Source organism: Cladophialophora yegresii (assembly GCF_000585515.1).
Source record: "Cladophialophora yegresii CBS 114405 chromosome Unknown aczIN-supercont1.2, whole genome shotgun sequence".
Lineage (NCBI taxonomy): Eukaryota > Fungi > Ascomycota > Eurotiomycetes > Chaetothyriales > Herpotrichiellaceae > Cladophialophora > Cladophialophora yegresii.
Window position 1 is genome coordinate 1,855,647 of NW_006913046.1, and position 19,332 is coordinate 1,874,978.

The following is a 19,332-nucleotide window of genomic DNA, read 5'->3' on the forward strand; positions in this document are numbered from 1 at the left end:
TAACGGTGGTCGTTGAGAAGTGTATGATGCCGGAAATGGACTGTCGAAACAGGTCGTCTCCTATCACAGAATATCAGCACAATGGGCACGACCGCTTCCGAGAGCACAACATGACATGTCGCCAGAAGACACCGAGGACGGGCATGTATGCAACGCAGATTTCAGACTTGTGGAGAAAGTGAGAACGCTGTCCCTATGCAGTCTGTCATCGCCTTCGCCAAACGCCTTGCTAGTATCTTATGATGGTATGCACAATCTGTTCATGGCCTGCGTCAAGGTCATACGCCGCTTCACCGGCTGTCGTAGATGCACGACGAATGCAATATGCACGCATATAATCAAAGAAACAGGCTGTGCAACGCCGAGCTATGCTACCCAAGGCCGCCATGGTGCCCACCTGTGCAAACGCCCCGATGGTGCATGATGGCCACGCCGACCACCACGTCAATGCCGCTTGTACTTCTAAAAGTTGTCAGTATTGGATAATGCATACCGATATGCCGACTTACTTCATCAATCCTCCGCAGATTCTGTCTGTCCAGCATGTTGCCAGCGCCCATCAGTGTCTGCCCAACGGCCTTGGTGGCTCCAATCGCTGGCCGCAGAATGATAGTCGGGCTCTGTTTCAGCACGGCTGCAGCAGCACCTTTGGCAGAGCTACTGGCCATGACCTCGCCGGGAACTGCCACGATGGCGTCTTTTGCGATCAACAAATCTCGTTCCAGACTTGCATATGCTGTCCTCAGTCCTTGCTTGATGCCAATCGGTTGATCCGCATACAGCGAAATCTGTTTCCGGCCTTCGTCGTCGTCGGCCACATCACCCCGCTCCTCGCGAGACACGAGTATCTCTTCGGTGTTCTGCAGAATCTGTTGTGTACCAATGGCCATCTTCGCCCCAAGGTTGACAAGCTCAGTCGCAGTAGTCTTCGCAAACGCCAACGCCCCCTTCTGAATGCTTCGGACGAGTCTTCCGTCTTTGCGATACTCGCGAATGGGCACCGCGATGAGGTCTCGCACGCCGCTAGTCACGTCGACGAGAGGTCGGACAGGTGCCAAACCAGCCAGAACTCCGGGCAGCTGGTTGCGCTTGACGTCTGGCGTCCAGATACTGTTCAGCATGAGACCTAGACGCTCCAATCCGGGCACACCGTACAAGATCACTCGGCGTAGGACCATATCAGCACGGTCGAGTACAACGAAATTCATGAACTCGGTTGTCCGGCCAGACCGGAGTGCTGCATAATCCACTTTCTTGGGTTTGTAGTCGAGTCTGACCTGCACAGCATTAATCTCCGCTCGTTGTAAGAAGGGTGGACTTGATGAGCCACCGTCCGCCGGGACGCTGTCATCTTTGAACTCGAAGAATCGAGTCAAGAAATCCAACGCATCTTGATCAACATGTAGTCTCAGTGGCAAGACCGTGACTTTCAGCACCATTTCTGAGGCTGATAAGTCCGCCACGGGCTTCACGTTGAGCATTTCAATGTGGACCATGTTGGCGCCGTGTTCGCGCTCGCCCGCATCTTGCATATACGTGACAAACTTCTTCCAAGTCGACGTCGGGACATGGTCGAAGATCTCCAACTTTTTGATACGGACATCAACCGAGCTTTGAACTTCGGTGCTGCCAGCAGGAAACGCCAGGAAGTCGGCTGAAATTCCCTCCAGCTCAAACGCCATCTTGTGGTGCTTGCTGCGGTGGAGCTTGAGCTTCTTCTGACGTGGCACGGTTCCCGACGTACGTCTGGACGTAGTCGCTGTAATCGTTGTCCCTGTAGCATAGCTGCCCGTCTCGCTCACCAAGTCGTCAATATCGTGATTGATTGCGTTTGCCAGGTCGCGTGGATCTTTGTTTGCCGGAATGCCGATATAAATCGAGTTGAATAAGAAATCTCCAATGACAGACTCGTCCTCTTCCTCGGCCCCTGGAGCGCGACTACTACTTCGAGGACGTCTTGCCATAGCTTTGTTCTCAATTTCTTTCACAGCTTGTGAAATCGTGTCTCTGGTATACTGCCAATCGTATCCATCGAATAGATTCCATATGATGTGGACGTCCCTGATGCGGACCTTCAGTGGTGACTGTTCAAACATTGCGTCAGTTGCCAGGCCGTATGTATTGTGAGTCGAATTCCAGCGATGTGCCGTGCCGCCCACGGAAGATTTGGGTACGAAGTGATCTGCTCTGAAGTCCAACAGGCTGTGCATCATCACACTCTCGCTCATATCGCCAGCATCCGAGCCTGTAGCACCTACCGGAGCTACATGAGTACTTTCAGTCATGGTCGAACGGCCAAGATCTGACTCGACGTGGCTTGCGGTCATTTCGTCGTCAGCATCATCCGCGTCGCCGTACATGCCCATAAAATCTTTGTCGTCCTCTTCACTGTCGGAGTCCTCGACGGCACCCGCCGCAGATCCAGCAGTGACCGTATGATGTGAAGCTTGAAGACCAAGCTCGGGACCTGGCTCCGATACGAAAGCGTTACCAGTAAACGAAGCTAGCATGTCCTGAATCGGAACGACCTCGGTTCTGTATTTTGCGACCTTTGACGGTGGCGATGGAGGAGCTAATCCACCCAGAATCTGAATCATAGTCTGCGTGGAGTCGGCGCAAGTCTCGAGAAACAGCAGATTATTGCGGAACTCGACGTCCAATCTGCTTTCAGAGGTGACTTCGTCCTTGATGACATGAATGATGGCAGAGGCAGATGACATGGACCCGACAGGAACGAAACCAGCCTTTGTCAGCTGCTGAACTTGGTCGTTCTCCTCGAAATACAGTTTGTGGTCGACATTCCCAGATTCGAGCCCAATAGTAGAGACATCATTGATAATCAGAAGAGAAGCCTTTCTGATGTCAAGGGTATCAGCCGAACCCCGTTTCTGGTTCTCATGCCGTAGGACGGCATCCGTCAATACGAAAAGACCTTTTGCTGGGCTTCGATCTGGATTGAGTGCGATTGCCGAGTCTCTGAACGCAAGAGAAACTCTGATCTTTCTGGCCAGTGAGTTCGCATCGACACTACCAGCAGCGGACAAGGATGGACTGGAGGGAGGCGAAGCAATGGTCTGCTTGGCTACCGTCTCCTCTGTCTTCAGACGCTCGGCGAGCGCTGTAAGGGCAACAATTACAGGTACCTTGTACTCGATGCAGGTGTTCGAGAGTTTCAATCGGACAGTCGGTTCCATCTCATCCGCGATGAAGCGACACATAAACATAGGTGGGCCCAGGACAGTCTTGCTCTGGGGAAGCACATCGCCAATGAGGACATCATCCTTACGTGATAACGTCCAAGCTGCAATCTGGGCCGCAGCAAGTGAAGGGACATTGATGTGAGCTCCTTCTGCAAGTTCGACCTGGAGCCTGAGCGGACCAAATGCTTCGTCAACATCGAAGCGGACGTCGAGCTTCTTGAGCAGCGCGAACGTAAGTACACCAGGACGATCATCTTCAGGCAGATACTTGGTGACTGATGAAAGCTTCGAGATTTCGTCCGCAACCTTGGCAAGATGCGGCATCCAGCGAAGTCCCTGAGCTCCAGCCTGTAGGTCACCGACAGTTAGGCGCAACACGCCACCTTTCCGACGCTGCCTCAACAGCGTATCAACCATGATGTCGTCATCCTGTTCATATTTGTCGCTTGAAGGCGTGATTAGAGACAGCAGCCTGTCTAGGTCATCGTCATCCGGGGAGTTCGAGTAGTGGAGCTCGATATTGCGGATCTTCGCGTAGATGACCCCACGAGACCTAGAGCCAGCAAATAATGGGCCCTCTATAGCGGCGCCGTCAATGACCAGCCTGAAATTGCTATCGCGATAAACCGTCTTGATAGCTGATGACTTTATCTTGATAGAAGACTCGGATCCAATCAAGTCAAGAATTGCTCCCGAGACTCTTACGTCGAGCTTCAGCGATGTTGACGACGGGTCACTTTCCGCCCGTTGTCTTCTCCGAGGGTTATTAAACCTCACCGTGCGCAACTTTGGTTCAGGTGCCGGCGCAGGCACCGGGCCTTTCACGGTATTTGTCGACATAATGGAGTTTCCCAGATCCAATAGTGAACTCAAGCCGCCACTTCTGCTGAGGACATCATCAATGACTAAAAGGTCCAGGACAACATGAACCGGTTTGATCTGGACTTCAAACCGGTTGTCTGTCATGGTAATCAGGACGTCATGAGGTCTGAGCATGGAGCTGGTCGCTATCGAGTCTCGTACGTTGATCGAGTCGACGAATGAAAGCACTTCTCTTGAGCCGTGCGTCATCACGATCTTCGATATCGACAGCCGGCTTTCTGGAATTGAAGTTGAGGAGAAGCTTATAGAAGAGAAGGACAGCTTCAGAAGAGCCTCCTGACTGGGGAGGATCGACTCCATAGTCTGTACTCCCACTTTGCTGGGCGGTTTCTTCGGCACCGACTCACATACGTGCAGAGATATGTCCTTGATGCTGATATTTGGAAGAGGAGAGTTCTGAGCAGGAGCCGTAGTTTTTGATTGCTGTATTGCTGGGATGACATCCGAAGCAGTCTGAGTCGCTCTTACAAGAATACGACAGATCATGATGTCGAGGTCAAATGATATGACTCCGACTTCGACGCTCAGGCTATCTTTTGATTGCGCAACGGTCTGCCCCTGAGTGATAGGGCGGGCAGACAGTAAGCGTGAATCGCTCAGGAAAGTACTTGGCGAGCTTCTTCCTGCGGCGTAAGATTGACGAATTTGAGAGGCATGACTTTGGTACGGTGGCGAAACCGGCCGCTGTTCACTCGAGGAACTCTCCTGGTGATGAGGCTCGGGTATCTGTAGCCGGACAGTATCCACATGTAGAATCCGCGATTGGAAGTACGATGCTAGGCTACCCTCAAGTACGCCCTCATTTGTTACTCCAGGTTCACTGGAAGGTTGTCGCTGCACCGCGGCTGGGACATCTTCTTCTCGGACGAGCTGCTCAGGCGCTCGCGTCAAAGCAATTGGCGGCTCGTCTGTGTCTTCGGGCTCTTGAGAGATTTGATCTCGTTCCGTTTCCGGTATCGGTCGTGCCCACCCGAACCCACCAGGCATGTTGGGCATATCGCTCATTGCACTCATATACATGCTCTCAGCTTCAGCATGCGTGAACGTCCTAGACTCTTCCAAATTTTCTGAGTGACTGACCAAGTGCTGAGCAACCTGAGCACCGCCCTGAGGCACTATTCTCTGTCCTGTTTCCACGTGAGTCCGATTATCAGTTGGGAAGAACTCATCTGATGAGTCTCGCAAAGCGGAGGCAGTTCTTGACGTTCGCCCAAAAATGGCAGAATCCGATAGAGCTGCATCCTCGAGTCCGAGCCCAAGAGCTGAGTTGCTTAGAGAGGCAGATGAGAGTTTTGACCGGTCTGAGTGTTGACTGAGGCTGGCACTGCTTGACAGACCGCGGTCACTGTAGTCGCTAAGGGAACCCGTCGGCTGCGTCAGTCGAGGCCGTGATCTGGTCAACTTGGGCGAGCTTAAGCCTGACAGTTCCGAAAAGTTCTCGGACTCTGACAGAACAAACAGCTGGATGTCCTCAATCGTGACTGATCGTCTTGCATCTGGCTGAGCCTCCTCTTTTTCTGCCTTCTGCTTTGCATCCACGCCAATGCTTCCCACTGAGAGCATGAATTTGGTTGTTTCCGCTGACCCGGTAGCCGGCACCGAGAGGTCCATCTCCAAGACAACATTTACGTCGTTGACTTTGACAGCCAACCGGTCTGCCACACCCTTGAGGAAGTTGGCGACGAAGGTAGGGAGGGACAGTCCACCGGGCATGCCGAGGCCCACATCCTCGCTCGAGGCTGAAGATACCACAGATTCTTGCATCTGTGTCTGGGATTGTGACTCGAGGGCTGCTTGCAGTTCATCTCTTTCTCCAGGTGATTCTGCCTCCAGAAACGACGCTGCCAGATCTTCTGGTCTCGGAATGACTTGTGACAACTCCAGGTGGCCTCCTCTTCCATGTCTGCCACCAGGATCATGTACGGAAGGAGAGGATAACCGAGGGAGGTTCGCACGGTCTGTCCTGTTGAGGGCAGATCCACCTTTTGAACGAGACGTGGGTGCCGTTGCGCCTGCGGCGAGCTGTGGTCGGACACTCACTATGACATCGACGCCTTCGAGTTCGACTTCAATGCCAGAGATATGGAGGTCTGAGGGAACGGTCAAGCGGAGTACTTTGATCGAGGCATGGCTGAGGACGAGGGAAGGTGGAAGGTGAAGAAGGTCAGTCACTCTCTTTGTCTTGATGCCCACATTCTTGAGTTCGACAACTGTTCGCTGGCCCCATTTGAGTCCCAAGTTGTCGAGGTCAAATTCGTCCGAGTCAAGGAAGTCAAGTCGGTTGAGGAGGTATCGAAGAAGGCGCTTCTGGAAGTACGACGGAAGGAAGTACGACATGTCGAAGGTGACGGGAGCCTTCCTGGCTCCCAGATATGAGTACTACCCTGTCGACGTTTTCATGACGGGTGTAAAGGGGCGTACTCAAGGCTGTTAACGACGTGTGACAGACAAATGAAGTCCAGTCCTGGACAATGACACGCACGTCAACATGAGGGACGGGAGAGATCAGAGATCAGCGCAGAGGCGTCTGAGGTTGGGAACACTTCTGTCAAGCTGAGCTCGTGGCCGTTTGTCGTCTCCCAATTAGAGAATGAGTGTGCCTACAGTGTCTAGAGAACATATCAGGTGTCGCGATATGTCTACACCTGCCCGTTAATCCGGACAAAGCCAGGCGCGCAGACGGTCTTGAGTCGGAGAAAACAGGCAGATGTCGAGCACAACTATCAACGACTGACGTGCTACAATGGGCCTAGGTTACCACCACAAGACGTCTACTCCACAGCGATAAGTGCCGCCCAGGATCATGCAGGGTGGCCAACGAGGGGCTCCTAGGCGTCTGTTTGGGCATAGCGCTAGGCATACCTGGCTCACGGAACTCGGGGCGCGGTTGGTACAGGTGGGGTTAGCCCGTTGGTCACGCTGCACACGAGACTTGGGGTGCCAGACGCCACATGACGGGGACCAAACCAGGAGCTCAAACGACATAGATCACCAACGGGTCTGAAAGAGCCCAGACGGCCTCTTAAGAAACTCGATATCTGTTTTCGATCAACCACAATCAGCCCGAGCCCTGGCCTGTTGAAGACTACTTCAATTCCCGCCTGCCTGTCGTCCGAGGGTGCAACAGGAAGTCAGGTGAGCAACAGCGAGGTTGACGAATCACCGCCCCTGACAACCAGAATAGCAGATGTTCGGACCCCAGAATCTCTCATTCATCGTCCTCTTCGTCCTCGTCGTCTTCATCATCCTCATCGTCCTCGGACTCCTCCTCATCTTCATCCTCTCCATCCTCTTCCTCAGCCTCTAATGGATACTCCATCAAAATCCACTGGCACCACTTCTCGAACTCGGCTCTCCACTGTCTGAGGAGCTTCGCCTTTGTGCCCTTGCCGAGGTAGCCATCCGTTATATCCTTGGTCCATTCCCCCGGTTTTTGATCTTCGATGGCGCACCATCTCAGTGAGTTCTCGGCCATGGTTGCCAATCCTTCCAAGCCAAGATTCTCAAACCCCATGTATGCTTGCCAAAAGTCGTGGCTCAAGCCGTTCCTGCCATGGCCTAAGATTGCAGGATCGTCATTGTTCAGCGATACGGCTACACCACGCGAGAGCAATGCCGGCAAGGAGTGGGATAGGATCGAGCTGGACAATCGCAAGATTTCGTTCGATATCGGGCAGCTCTCGACCAGTATCTTCTTTTCTTTGACCATGTCGATCAGCAGAGGGTGCTTGTAGAGCGAATACCCATGTCCAATCCGTCTGGTGCCCAACAGGACCGCATCGAACAAATTGTTGTCAGTACTGTCTCCATCACCCAAGCACTCTCCAGCGTGGAAGAAGAAAGGCAAATCCACGCCTGCCTCAGCACACTTCTTCCTGAACCAGAACACCAGCGGCGTAAGATCCTGCAATGTTCTTCCTCGATCCTCCTGTGCCACGAAATCGAAGCCACAAATTAGTTGAGGGAATTTCTTCTTCATGCGAATGCACTCTTTCATGGAACCCGCAAGGATCCTGTTATCCTCCCTACGGACGACCGTCCATATCATGCGTGCACCAACGAAGCTCTTGCCCGCTTCTGACCGCTTGAACTTGTCAATCTCTTCACCGAACACCTTGAAGAAATCATCGTATTTACCGCCTTGTCCTGTCGTCTGCCCTTGGCGTCGGAATTCAAACTTGAAAGCAATTCTGAAGTCCACATAGGTGATACCATCGGCGGCTAGTTGGCCCAGTAGTCTTTGTATTGCCCGGCGGAAGATTGGCTCATAGGTGAACATCCATGTAATCACCAGGAACGTGCTCTGGAACTTCCTCCATATGGCATCTAGGCCGTGGTGATGGCATAACGACTCCTCGGCGGTAACGGTGCATCTGCTGATCAGCCATTTCTTAAATGTCGTCTCGTCATCGGGAAACGTCCGCTGTGCTTCTCTAATGGGAATGGGAGTGTTCGTTTTATATGCGGCATTCCAGATACTGCCTGGGTTCTTCTGCTTCTTGATCTCTTCGTCTGGATAGTACCTGAACTGTAGGGCGCCCGTGGTGCGTTTGCCTTTGTCGCTCAGGCCTTCTGGTGCAAGCATGCAAAAGCCCTTCTCCGCCAGAGCCTGGTCAACCAACCAATCAATATCGATCATAGCGTCCATATGAGCATGTAGTAAAGCACCCTTGGGCATCTTCTCCATGATATTCCACAGGTCGGTCGTCTCCATACGATCTCGAGCCAGAGTGAACATCATGCCTGGGTAGAGATTGCCGCCATTCTTATCGGCAAGGCTATCTTCGAACTCTGATGTCCAGACTGTTTGTAATTCTCTCCGTCGAATGGATGCCATGATCTTCGCAGCCTGCTTCGCCATGTGTGACATGCTTTGCTTGAATGCTCGATCATGTCGTTGCTTCTTTTCCTGTTCAATCAGGGCTTGTCGACCTGCCATGTATTTTTGGATGAACGGATCGTCGACTTGAGGAATGCCCTCGTCGAGTTCCCATTCGACTTGAGAGTCGACCGACTCATCGTCAGACAGTTCGGCCTGAGGCGGCATGGTGTGCAATGGTGACACTGGGCTAGCAGCCAGAACTTCAGCGGGGTCCCGACTTATGCGGTAAAGACTCGTGTGATAGATTGAGGGGCGTCAATATCCGTCATCGGGGAAATCGACCCGACAGCTTGGCACGCTGCTTTTACAGCTTCTGATCTTCAAGGCTGACGATGAGGCTGAGCATCTAAGGAGGATGCCTTGCTCGCTTGAACAAACTTGAGTGTTGGGACAGATCAACAGGCAACCTTTGTAATTGATCAGAGAGAGCTGGAGCCATCTGGAATGAAAGATATCCGGTAGCTCTTGATAAGGTTCTGTTCATAGCATGTAGATTCGACGTTGTTCTCATTGTGCATAGAGATAGAAGCAACTCGTGGACCATAATAATATGCCGGCTACCCCGGAGTAAGGACTTCCCATTACTTCTGTGCTTTTCGGGTCAATATACCCAACCTCCAAGCTATTTTCCAGCTGTGGACTAGAGCTCGAAAGTCAATCCTTCATTATTGCCTTGAGCTCGCCAAGTCACCTGTCGTGGCTGGCCTTGTCTGAGACACTGGCCGGCTCGGATAGTAAGGCTGAATATCCGGCACACCTTCCTCAATCACCCCTCGAGTGACCGCCCGAGATCGATGAAAGCACCACGCCCACGATTGATACCTGTATCCTCTATCTTTCAGCAAGCTCAGCATAGAACCCCTTCAGCGTTTGCTTGCTTCGAACACTGAACAGCCCTCTGCCCTGGCTTGGCGGCGGCGCCAACATGTCCGCCTCACTTCCTGGGAATCGAGACCTCCCGGCCTCTCAATATGACCTCTCCACGTACTGGGGCCGTGTCAAGCAGTCTGCGCAGATCGCAGATCCGAGGTGAGGCAAAGAACACAAACCATCACTCGAGACAACCTTGAGAGCTCTGGCTGAAGACTATACGCGCCTCGAAATGGCGCCGAAGGTACAGCGCAACAGACCTTGGCACATTAGCATATACACCCTCAAGCAGATCAGTTGGCGGACACGATGCTAATGCCTGTGGCATGACAGGACGCTCTTCGTCTCCTCCTCCGGCCTAGAGAACGCAAAGAACCTAGTGACCTCGTACAAGATGGGGCAAGCAAAAGTGATGACACCAGAGATATGGCAAGCAAAGAAGATTGTCGACTCGACACTGCACCCGGACACAGGCCAGCCGGTCTTCCTCCCCTTTCGCATGTCGTGCTTCGTCATCTCCAATCTGATCGTCACGGCGGGCATGCTCACACCGAACATGGGTACCACGGGTGTGGTGGCGTGGCAGGTGATAAACCAGTCGCTCAACGTGGCCATCAATTCGGCCAACGCGAATAAATCGTCCCCTCTCTCCACCTCGACGCTGGCCAAGTCCTACTTCTTAGCCGTCTCGGCATCCTGTTCCGTCGCCGTGGGTCTCAACGCCCTTGTCCCCCGCCTCAAACGAGTCTCACCAAACACGAAAGTCATCCTTGGCCGCCTCGTGCCCTTCGCGGCTGTCGCATCCGCAGGAGCTCTGAACGTCTTCCTGATGCGTGGCGAAGAAATCCGTCGCGGAATCGACGTATTCCCCGTTCAGTCGCAGGCACAGAAAGCCGAGCGCGAAAAGACAGGCAAGGAAGTCGCCAGTCTGGGTAAATCCCGCAAGGCCGCGTTGTTGGCGGTAGGCGAGACTGCCATCTCACGTGTGTTGAACGCCACGCCGATCATGGTCATTCCGCCCTTGGTTTTAGTCCGGCTACAGACGACCGAGTGGCTGAAGCAGAGACCGAGGATGGTCTTGCCTGTGAACCTGGGACTGATCTTGACGACCAGCATCTTCGCCCTACCCTTGGCGTTGGCGGCTTTTCCGCAGAGACAAGCTGTCAGCGCGCATAAGCTGGAGAAGGAGTTCTGGGACAAGGGGGGAGAAGGCGGACTGGTCGAGTTCAATCGGGGTATTTAGTCGGATACTGGGATATTGAGATATTGGCTTTCCTCACGAGGCGGTGAAATGATCACACCGAGAAAACCACACCTTTCAGCCAAACAGAAAGAGTCGACCACATCGCGAGTTCTGCCAATCCAATGTGCCCGTGCGACACCGTGCCGTCGTCGCAAGGCCTGAACTTTCGGCCTGAATGCCGGGAACGAGAGGAACTCAGTAGCAACACAATCTAGCCGGCGGCCCACGGGGCACTGGGCGCAAATTTGTGAGCATCAAGGCATGTTATGGGCACGGCATCTTCAGGGCTGGTTTAGCGAGGACTGCAAGAAATGGGTGCACATAGAAGTCGAGTCACATACAGAACGAACATGAACATGATAATGAGAGACAATCGAAAGGCACATGAAGCATTAACTAAGTTTTAATTCCTTGTTGGCTTGAATTTGGAAGTCCCCCGACCTGACGCGAGTCCTGTACCTATCTCGGCTTGCTGTTACCAACGCCTTGAGTCTTCAAGAAAGATCCGGAATGCGCAAATCGCGCACATGCTCAGCTGAAGACATCGACTTTGGCGGCGGTGCACCATTTACTGTGCTACCTTTGCACGCATCAGGTTGACGTCTTCAGCAAGAGATTGCTTGCCTGGCACGCGAGCATTGGGGCTTTACCTGCTCACTTTTCCATTCAGATCCCTCACCCTTCTTTCGCCTTGTCCCCTCCGTCCTCGTTCTCGCCCTCATCGTCCTTCTTCAACATTTCTGCAAAGCTTGGCTTATCGCCCGATCCTGCTCCCTGGGCCGAGGTCACTGTCGGTTCCTCTGCATTGCCACTGCCTTCACCATTAGATTTAGTCTTGGTATCGACGTCCTCATCCCTCACAACCTGACTGTCGTCGATGATCTCATCTTCTTCTTTCTTCTCCACCTTCGTCTGTTCACTCTCATCCGTCTTCACCTCGCTCTGACTCGGCCCAGGCACCTCGTCGGCGCCTGTGCCATTTCCGTTTGGGGTCTTCGTTTCCGACGTCATACTTGATTCTTGGTTCTGTGATGTGAATTTGTTTACCTCGGATGCTTCCCCCTTTCCGGACGAGGCGCCCTGCTCTAGACTGTCCTGGATCTTCTTGGAGAGGTCTTTTGCTTTGCTGGAGGCTGATTCGACGGTAGCTTCTGCTGATTCCTCGGCGGCCTGGGCGGTCTCTCTCGCTGCGTGGCCTGCTTTCTGGGCTGGCTCATTTGCTTCATCGGCCGTCCTCGATGCTGTTTCTTTGGCTTGATCTGCGGCGTTTTTGGCAGTTTGCTTTGCCGACGCACTTGCCTGCTGTGCTGACTCCTTTGCTTCATCGACGGACCCTGGTATGGATGATTTTGCTTCACCTGCAGTGCTCTTGGCTGTCTCAGTGGCCCGATCCTTCAGTTCGGCGGCCTTGTCAGCTGCCGCATTGACAGTGGGCTCAGCCTGGTCTTTCAATTCGCCTGCTTTCTCTGAAGCATAGTTAACAGCGGGCTCGGCTTGCTCATGCACACTTCCGGCCACGGACTTGATGCTGTCCACAGCCTTCCCCACGGCATCGGCGGCGCTATCTTTCAAGGATTGTGCCTTCGCGTTGATCTTCTCTCTATTCTCCGCATCTCCAGCCTTGGCAGCTGCATTCTTCACTCTGTCGGCTGTATCCTGCAGAGTCTTCCTGGCTGATTCCACATCACGGTTGAACTCTTGCTTTACGGCCTCAGGACTGATGCCGCTGTTCTTGACTGACGATTTCACATTGTTTTCTCCTCGCTTGATTGCATTCTTGGCTTGTTCGGCAGCCTCTCTCATTTCTCTCCTGATTTCATCGCCGTCCACAAGGACAGTGTCATCGCCAATGTCCTCAGATACATTGTGCATCTCTTGAACCGCTTGACTCAGACGCCTGGATACACCCTTGGAAGCGTCGATGAAGCTGTTTCGAGCGGCCACGGCAGCATCGCTCGCGGATCGACTCCGTCTCCGCTCGACTTGGTTAATGTATGCCTGGATGAAAAATTGCAGGAAGAGCCACGTAAGCGGCAGGAGGTACACGCAGTTCAGCAGGATGGCGAAGACTTGCCCACTAGTGTCAAGGCAATGAACCCATCGGAGTTCGTCTCTGTAGCGTGTCTCTTCTCTTCTAACCGCGTCCTCTACGATATGAACAGCGTCCACTCCAAACGGTTTGCCTTGCTCGTTCAAGACGTTTTCCGCAAGACCCTCGTAGCCTGCGCCTCGGAGGACGGCCTTCTTCAGCCAAGCGCCATAGTTCGCAGCTGTGGAAATTGCCGAAGCGACGCTGGAGGTGACCTCGGTTGGAGCTTCCGAGACGACCTTTGAGGCGACTCCGCCGAGGTGGTAAAGGTAGGGCACTTTGACTGGGATCTGATACACAAGGAAGATATGTAGGAAGGCGAAGGTCGCTCCGACAACGAACTGCGAAATTTGGAGGGTCGTCAAAGTCTGTTTGAACCACTTGGGGACTTTGATTCCGAGCGCCGACAGAAGATAAAATGTGTACTGGATACTTGTGTTAGCGCTGTCGGACACTTTCCTTTTCTGTCACTTACCATGACTGCGTGGATGCCCGAGTTGACCAGAACGAACATCCAGATGGGCGGAGACATGTACCTAATACCAGCCCACATGCACAGCATGGCACCAGCATGATGGTAGGTCTGCAAGAGGCTGCTCTTCCTGCCCTTGGCCAGGATGATCAATGTGTCCACAATCTCGTAAAACTTGGACAGGTAAAAGAACCAGCCGTAGAATGCTAATCCCTCGTTCCAGATCCGCCCGGCATCGGTAGTCTCAGGACCGAGGCCGTCCGCAGCCAGGTGAAATAGGCGGTTTGTCATTGTCCATGCGCTGGTGGTCGCATTGTATGTCGCCGCATTTCCAGCTCCTCGAGGCCCGTGTAGCTTGCACAGCGCGTCCAATGATGTTGAAACACTCCAATCTTCGTTCAAGGCTGGTAGCGACCGGTGCAAGGCATTAGCCATGCCCACACACGTCCATGCTGAATATGCCGCCAAGAAAGTATTGTGGAAGATGACCAGCAACTTAAAAATGCGTGTTCTGCTGATTGCCCACGGTTTGTTCCCGCGATTGGCATTGACCTGGTTCAGGACCGAAACCAATGACATGTACACCAAGGCGACCGTGATGGGGACTTGCGGCTTGAGGAGGTCGTTGTAGACATCGGTGGGTACAGTGAATGGGTGCGCAAGGGTAGGCTCATTGTAAGCTGCTGGTGGAGGTGGTACTGTAGTCGGTTCTGGAGTGGGTGGAAACTTGAAATATGACAGTGGTAGGGTGTTGAGCTTGACTTGAGGTGAGGTTTCGCTCAGACCTAGCCAGTCGACCAGGCTTGAGACCGACATGATGCGTGCCAACAGTCAGATGGTTTGTCGCGTGTCAAAGTCGTTGCGCACAATTCACAGGTCGCAAGGAGCTTGATGGACTTCGTGCGGGAACAGGAACGAAAAGAACTTGGCTGAGGCTACCTCCTGGCCATGAAAAAGAGAGAGGCGACGCGACAGTGACGCACAGCAGTCACCGGTGAATGACAAGTCAGCGCTCAGTGAACGAAGGACAAAGCCGTGACTAGCGAAGAACGGGACCAGGGAATGTGTGCCTGAGCCAGCGAAGATGCTCTCCAGCAAACGGTACAGACCCTACGTCAAGGCTCTTCCAGCCACAACCAGCTTCACACGTCATGCACTCCACCAGCCTCCCGCCAGCTTCTAGCTGCCACACCAAATTCCAGCGCCACAACCGCGGCTGCCGGCGCTTCGGGAAATACATCCGCGCAGCCACTCAGGTGGCACCAGAGGTTCAAGGTTTAAAGCCTGTGGCTCTGGATTGTCCAGAGCATGCGGTTGGTTCATTGTTATACGTAAAAGCAGGCCGCTATCATTATTGGAATCCAGAGTGAGATTGACACTGAAACTGACGCCATTCCCTATTCCATCTGTCACAAATGCAAACCATTCTGGCGACCAACGGCTGTTCTCGAGCTTACATGCAAGCCATGAAAGCCAAAGCCAATTGCACCGTCAACATGTGCCCTTCCGACCTCTGTCATCGTCTTCGCATTGAGAACAAGTAGATAGCTCTTCCCTCCTGGACCGTCGAGAACGACAGACAAGAGCACCCCACCATCTTCGTCCTCCGACTGAGGATCTGCGACAAATATGGGCTCCCCCGGACTTTGACCATGAACACTCCATCGGAGCGTGGTATGTGTCTCTGCGTCGTACTTGACCAGACCGTCAACAAATGTTGATTTCCCAGTATCGGTTATGCCATACATGTACCGATGCTTCTTGGTGACCATCATGGGGTTGATGATGGGAAGTTCGAATGCGTTCAGCTTGCTGCTCTCGAACTCCAGAATAGCTTGCATATGTTTGGTCTCTGGCAGTGAGCATATACCTGGTAGCCGGTATCGTCGATAGTTGGGGACTACTGTGGATGGCATAGACTTCCTCGCGGAATGTGCTTGAGGAAGGTCGCTGATGATGTTGTCCAAGTAGAAGTGGTGAAGGATATCCATATTTTCATACGCTGCCAGGTCGCAAATAACGTCGAGCGCTCCTTGCTGACTGGTCGAGGGCTCTTCGTAGGCGTTGATACTGTGGAACGAGAAAAATGGCTCGGACTCATAAGTAGCAATGACGCCCCTGCCGCCCTCTTCCGGCGACTTCTTGTCAACAACAAACCAGGTAGTCGATCGTTTGCCATCCCAAGCCATCGCATCGAGCAAATTGCGCGTCCACAGAATAGAGGCGCCTCCGGCTTTGTAGTACGAGTTCCACACACACAAGATAACATAGGTTTCCGTCAAGAAAAGAGAGTGGATGTAAGCAGGGGCATGTTGGAAGGTTGCCAAGATCGAGGTCTTGCCACTCGACGCTGAAGCACGCCATATTCGATACGTTCCAGTCCGTCCAAAGTCGAGATTGTAGTTGAACACATCTCCAGTAGCTGGATCCGACTTTGCATGTGCACCGCTCCCTACGCCTGTGAGCTCAGGATGAAGGGTCGCTTGCCGCGCGACCCCTATTGGTTCGAGGGATTCCGGGTCGAGGAATTGCAACATGTTCGCGTCAGTCTTGTTGCAGAGAGTCATCCCATCCCTAGCATCATGAGGATGCTCAGCCTTGTGCCCATCCCTCGACAAGCCGGGGAAGTTCGCTGACATTGTCACGCCGATATTGACCTCATTTGGTTTTGGTTCGGGCTGCGCGGGTTGGAAGACAGCTTGCATTTTCTGAAAGAATGATTTGCATGGATCATACCGCGCGGCAAATGTGAATCCGTCAAGCTTGCCGGTCTTCCTGATCTTTTCGAGGAGGCCGTCGCTCGTCAAGCGCGAATTGTAAGTGACCCGCGTTTTGTCGCCTGGCTGTGGCTGGTGGATCTGGAAGCGGTGGATTTGGGAGAAATTGTCGAACCAGTGGTTGACTTTGAATTCTGTATCTTTGGATGTGCGGATCGACCTCGGTCCTAGACCAGTGCGGAACAGAGTACCCGCTGCATACGCTGGGATATCTCCCTCGACTCTTAACTCGATTGGGGTCCTCTCCTCGTAGTGTGTATCGAACTGACAATGTCAAATTAGTTCACGACCAACTCCAAAGCAGAATCATCCATACTCCCAGTGTGTTCGGCCAATCGTTGTAGTGTATTGTTGGGCCAGCCTCCTCGCCAGACAGAGATCCTGCTTTACCCATTTCGACCTGATCTGCTCGACTGAGGGAAGCGATCCCGGCTGAAGAGAATCTGTTACTAGGAAGGTTTAGCTTGGAGAATTTCTGCTTGTATGTATTGACGCCTTTGTAGCATATCATAGCATGCAGATGGGCCTTGCGTACATATGTATCACATCGCAGTACTTATATCTAGGTGTTGGCAACCAGGTGACTTCGGCGTCCTGCTTTGAGTCTCTCCGTGGCCCAACGCATGAGGACGCAAGATGGTAGGGGATATGGTTCCTACTCACCAAGAACAAATTGAACTTCGCCGAAATGACCAAAAGGGTATGGAGCGCGAGGCTGTGATGAATGCAGCCTCGTGGATATGCTTACGGCCGAGAGACCTAGGGACACTTGCCAAATGAGTGTCCTTTGCGCGAGGCCCCAAGGATCCAGCAGGATTGGCAGGGTGAGACAAACCGACTTCAACGATCTGAGAGACAGTACGCGTGGAATCTCTAGTGTAGGACTTGCAGCTGAGTGTGCTCGTAAGAGAGTGCGTTGCCGATGGCCAGGAGAGTCGACAGAGACCCACTGTAGGCCAATTCCTCTTGGCCTCGAGGATGCTCGAAGGCTTGCTAGATTTGGAACAGGCGTCCTGCTACGGTACTCATCTTATTCTGAGAAGACCCAGGGTTATCGGTGTGAGGCGACTTGTAGCTCGCGCCATTGTGGGGGGAGGAGACAAAACACTCATAGCGCTGGTGGAAAACGACGCCTTCGGGCACCCGCCTGTGCCGTCTTAAGCTGGAGCCGGAGTTCCATCCACGCCCCGATTTACGTTCCATCACATGGCGCGTCGTGAACGCAGACTGGCTGATTGGCTGCAGTACTGTGAATGAGTGAGAGTTCGCGAGTTCGAAGTTCGAAGGCGACGTTGCCAAGACGCTCACTCGCTTAATTAGCGAGCCCCTCCACCAAACTCGTCTCCAGTTCACGAGGATTCGCCTTTCCAACTCTGGTATTTTGTCCGCGTTCACGCGCTCGGCTACACTGGCTTGGATGCAATGGCCGAACCGCAAGATCAGGAGATCACTCTGGAGGACGAGTATGACGAGGAAGCCGACAGTGACTTCGAGGCAGAAGGGTCTGATGCTGAGAATCCGTCATCTGCGTCCGAGGATGAAGAGGGCGGCATCGCAGATGCGCCTGAGCGGCCCCGCAAAAGACGAAAGACAGAAAAGACGCAGGGAGTGTTGATCACCGAGCTCGATTCAGGTGACGAAGCAACTATTCGGGCGCAGAAGAAGGACCAAAAGAAGGTTGAAAACGCGAAGGGCGCTGCAGCAGAAGACGCTGGAAATCAGACAGAGGAATGGCGAGCTCGCACTCGTGCAATGCGTACAAAAGAGAAAGAGGAGCGAACAAGACGCAAGCTAGCATCAAGCAAAGGCAGCACCATTGACGTGGACAAACTATGGGAAGAGATGAACAGGCCGGCGTCACTGCCTCCACCGCGCATTGAAGAGGACGACCAAGCTCTCAACCAAGTACAGCAGTCAGGTCTCACAGACAATTCCAGAAGTCTGAACATTGTCAGCGGAGATAGCGAGAAGGAGAATGTGCCAGCCAACAACGGGGAAGCGACAATCACAATCAAGAGGGCGTACAAGTTTGCTGGTGAAGTGCACGTTGAAGAGAAGACTGTCCTCAGATCGTCAGCAGAGGCACAGTTGTGGCTCTCTCAACAGCGACCTTCAGAAGGCAATGGCCCGGCAGCCAATGGAAAGCTTGTCAATCGGCCACTGCGTAAATTTTCGCGCTTCGACCCGAACCTCAGCAACATGGACGCCTTCAAAGGCGCCTGGGGTGCTAGAAACGTGCAGAACACCAAGTTCAGAGGTCCTAAGCTGAATGTCGTGGAGAAGAGCAAGATGGACTGGGCTGAGCACGTTGATACTGAGGGTCTGAAAGAGGAGCTGGATTTGCATGCCAAAGCAAAGGAGGGCTATCTGACGAGAATGGACTTCTTGAGAGGAGTCGAAGAGCGCAGAGATGCTGAAGCCAGGGCGGTAAGACTCAGAGCACGTTGACCGTTGAGAGGATGTCTCCGCTTCTCGTTGTCAGATTCACAGGTAGACTCTTGTCCCCAAGGGCGGCCCGCATGTCCTGTAAAGCCTGCGACAACACTCGTCAATCTTGCATTGACGCGGGTCACTCTTGCCCCGGCGACGTCGACCACTAGTCCACCACCTTCCCTGGCGGCGTCAAAGCGGAATGAAAACAATCTCGGCAACCCCTTCTACCTCGACGACATCCAGCGCTTTCACCAGGCTAATCATTGATCGATCTCCTCTCTGCTCTGCTAAGCTTTTACCTCAGGCCTCAGTGTCATGGCAAATCCATCGGCCTGGCGCACTCCTGGGGCGCATGAACTGAGACGTCAACCAGCTGAGCCGTCCCACCTTACAGCTCACTGGAGGACACAGCATTCGGCTGCACCAAAAGACAAAGGCAAAGCGGTCCTGACAAAGCGAATGGTATCTGCCTCTCCTCTAAGAA

At 53.2% G+C, this 19,332-nt stretch overlaps 6 protein-coding genes across 6 annotated transcripts; 2 read left to right on the forward strand and 4 right to left on the reverse strand.

The window, feature by feature from the left end:
- Positions 1 to 444: 444 nt before the first annotated feature.
- On the reverse strand, positions 445 to 6,419 carry A1O7_02586 (uncharacterized protein; the record flags this gene model as incomplete). The annotated part of the gene is made up of 2 exons (XM_007756617.1): positions 445 to 462; positions 510 to 6,419. The coding sequence occupies 2 exons, from the start codon at positions 6,417 to 6,419 to the stop codon at positions 445 to 447; spliced, it is 5,928 nt and encodes a 1,975-aa protein (XP_007754807.1).
- Positions 6,420 to 7,290: 871 nt separating this feature from the next.
- Positions 7,291 to 9,129, reverse strand: A1O7_02587 (uncharacterized protein; the record flags this gene model as incomplete). Its single annotated transcript, XM_007756618.1, has 1 exon — positions 7,291 to 9,129. One exon carries the CDS (start codon positions 9,127 to 9,129, stop codon positions 7,291 to 7,293), a length of 1,839 nt encoding a protein of 612 aa, XP_007754808.1.
- Positions 9,130 to 9,889: 760 nt separating this feature from the next.
- A1O7_02588 (uncharacterized protein) lies at positions 9,890 to 11,077 on the forward strand (the record flags this gene model as incomplete). The annotated part of the gene is made up of 2 exons (XM_007756619.1): positions 9,890 to 9,993; positions 10,168 to 11,077. 2 exons carry the CDS (start codon positions 9,890 to 9,892, stop codon positions 11,075 to 11,077), a joined length of 1,014 nt encoding a protein of 337 aa, XP_007754809.1.
- A 675-nt stretch (positions 11,078 to 11,752) lies between these two features.
- A1O7_02589 (uncharacterized protein) lies at positions 11,753 to 14,454 on the reverse strand (the record flags this gene model as incomplete). Its single annotated transcript, XM_007756620.1, has 2 exons — positions 11,753 to 13,591; positions 13,642 to 14,454. The coding sequence occupies 2 exons, from the start codon at positions 14,452 to 14,454 to the stop codon at positions 11,753 to 11,755; spliced, it is 2,652 nt and encodes an 883-aa protein (XP_007754810.1).
- A 593-nt stretch (positions 14,455 to 15,047) lies between these two features.
- On the reverse strand, positions 15,048 to 16,809 carry A1O7_02590 (uncharacterized protein; the record flags this gene model as incomplete). Its single annotated transcript, XM_007756621.1, has 2 exons — positions 15,048 to 16,679; positions 16,732 to 16,809. The coding sequence occupies 2 exons, from the start codon at positions 16,807 to 16,809 to the stop codon at positions 15,048 to 15,050; spliced, it is 1,710 nt and encodes a 569-aa protein (XP_007754811.1).
- A 1,028-nt stretch (positions 16,810 to 17,837) lies between these two features.
- Positions 17,838 to 18,863, forward strand: A1O7_02591 (uncharacterized protein; the record flags this gene model as incomplete). Its single annotated transcript, XM_007756622.1, has 1 exon — positions 17,838 to 18,863. The coding sequence occupies one exon, from the start codon at positions 17,838 to 17,840 to the stop codon at positions 18,861 to 18,863; it is 1,026 nt and encodes a 341-aa protein (XP_007754812.1).
- Positions 18,864 to 19,332: the final 469 nt, after the last annotated feature.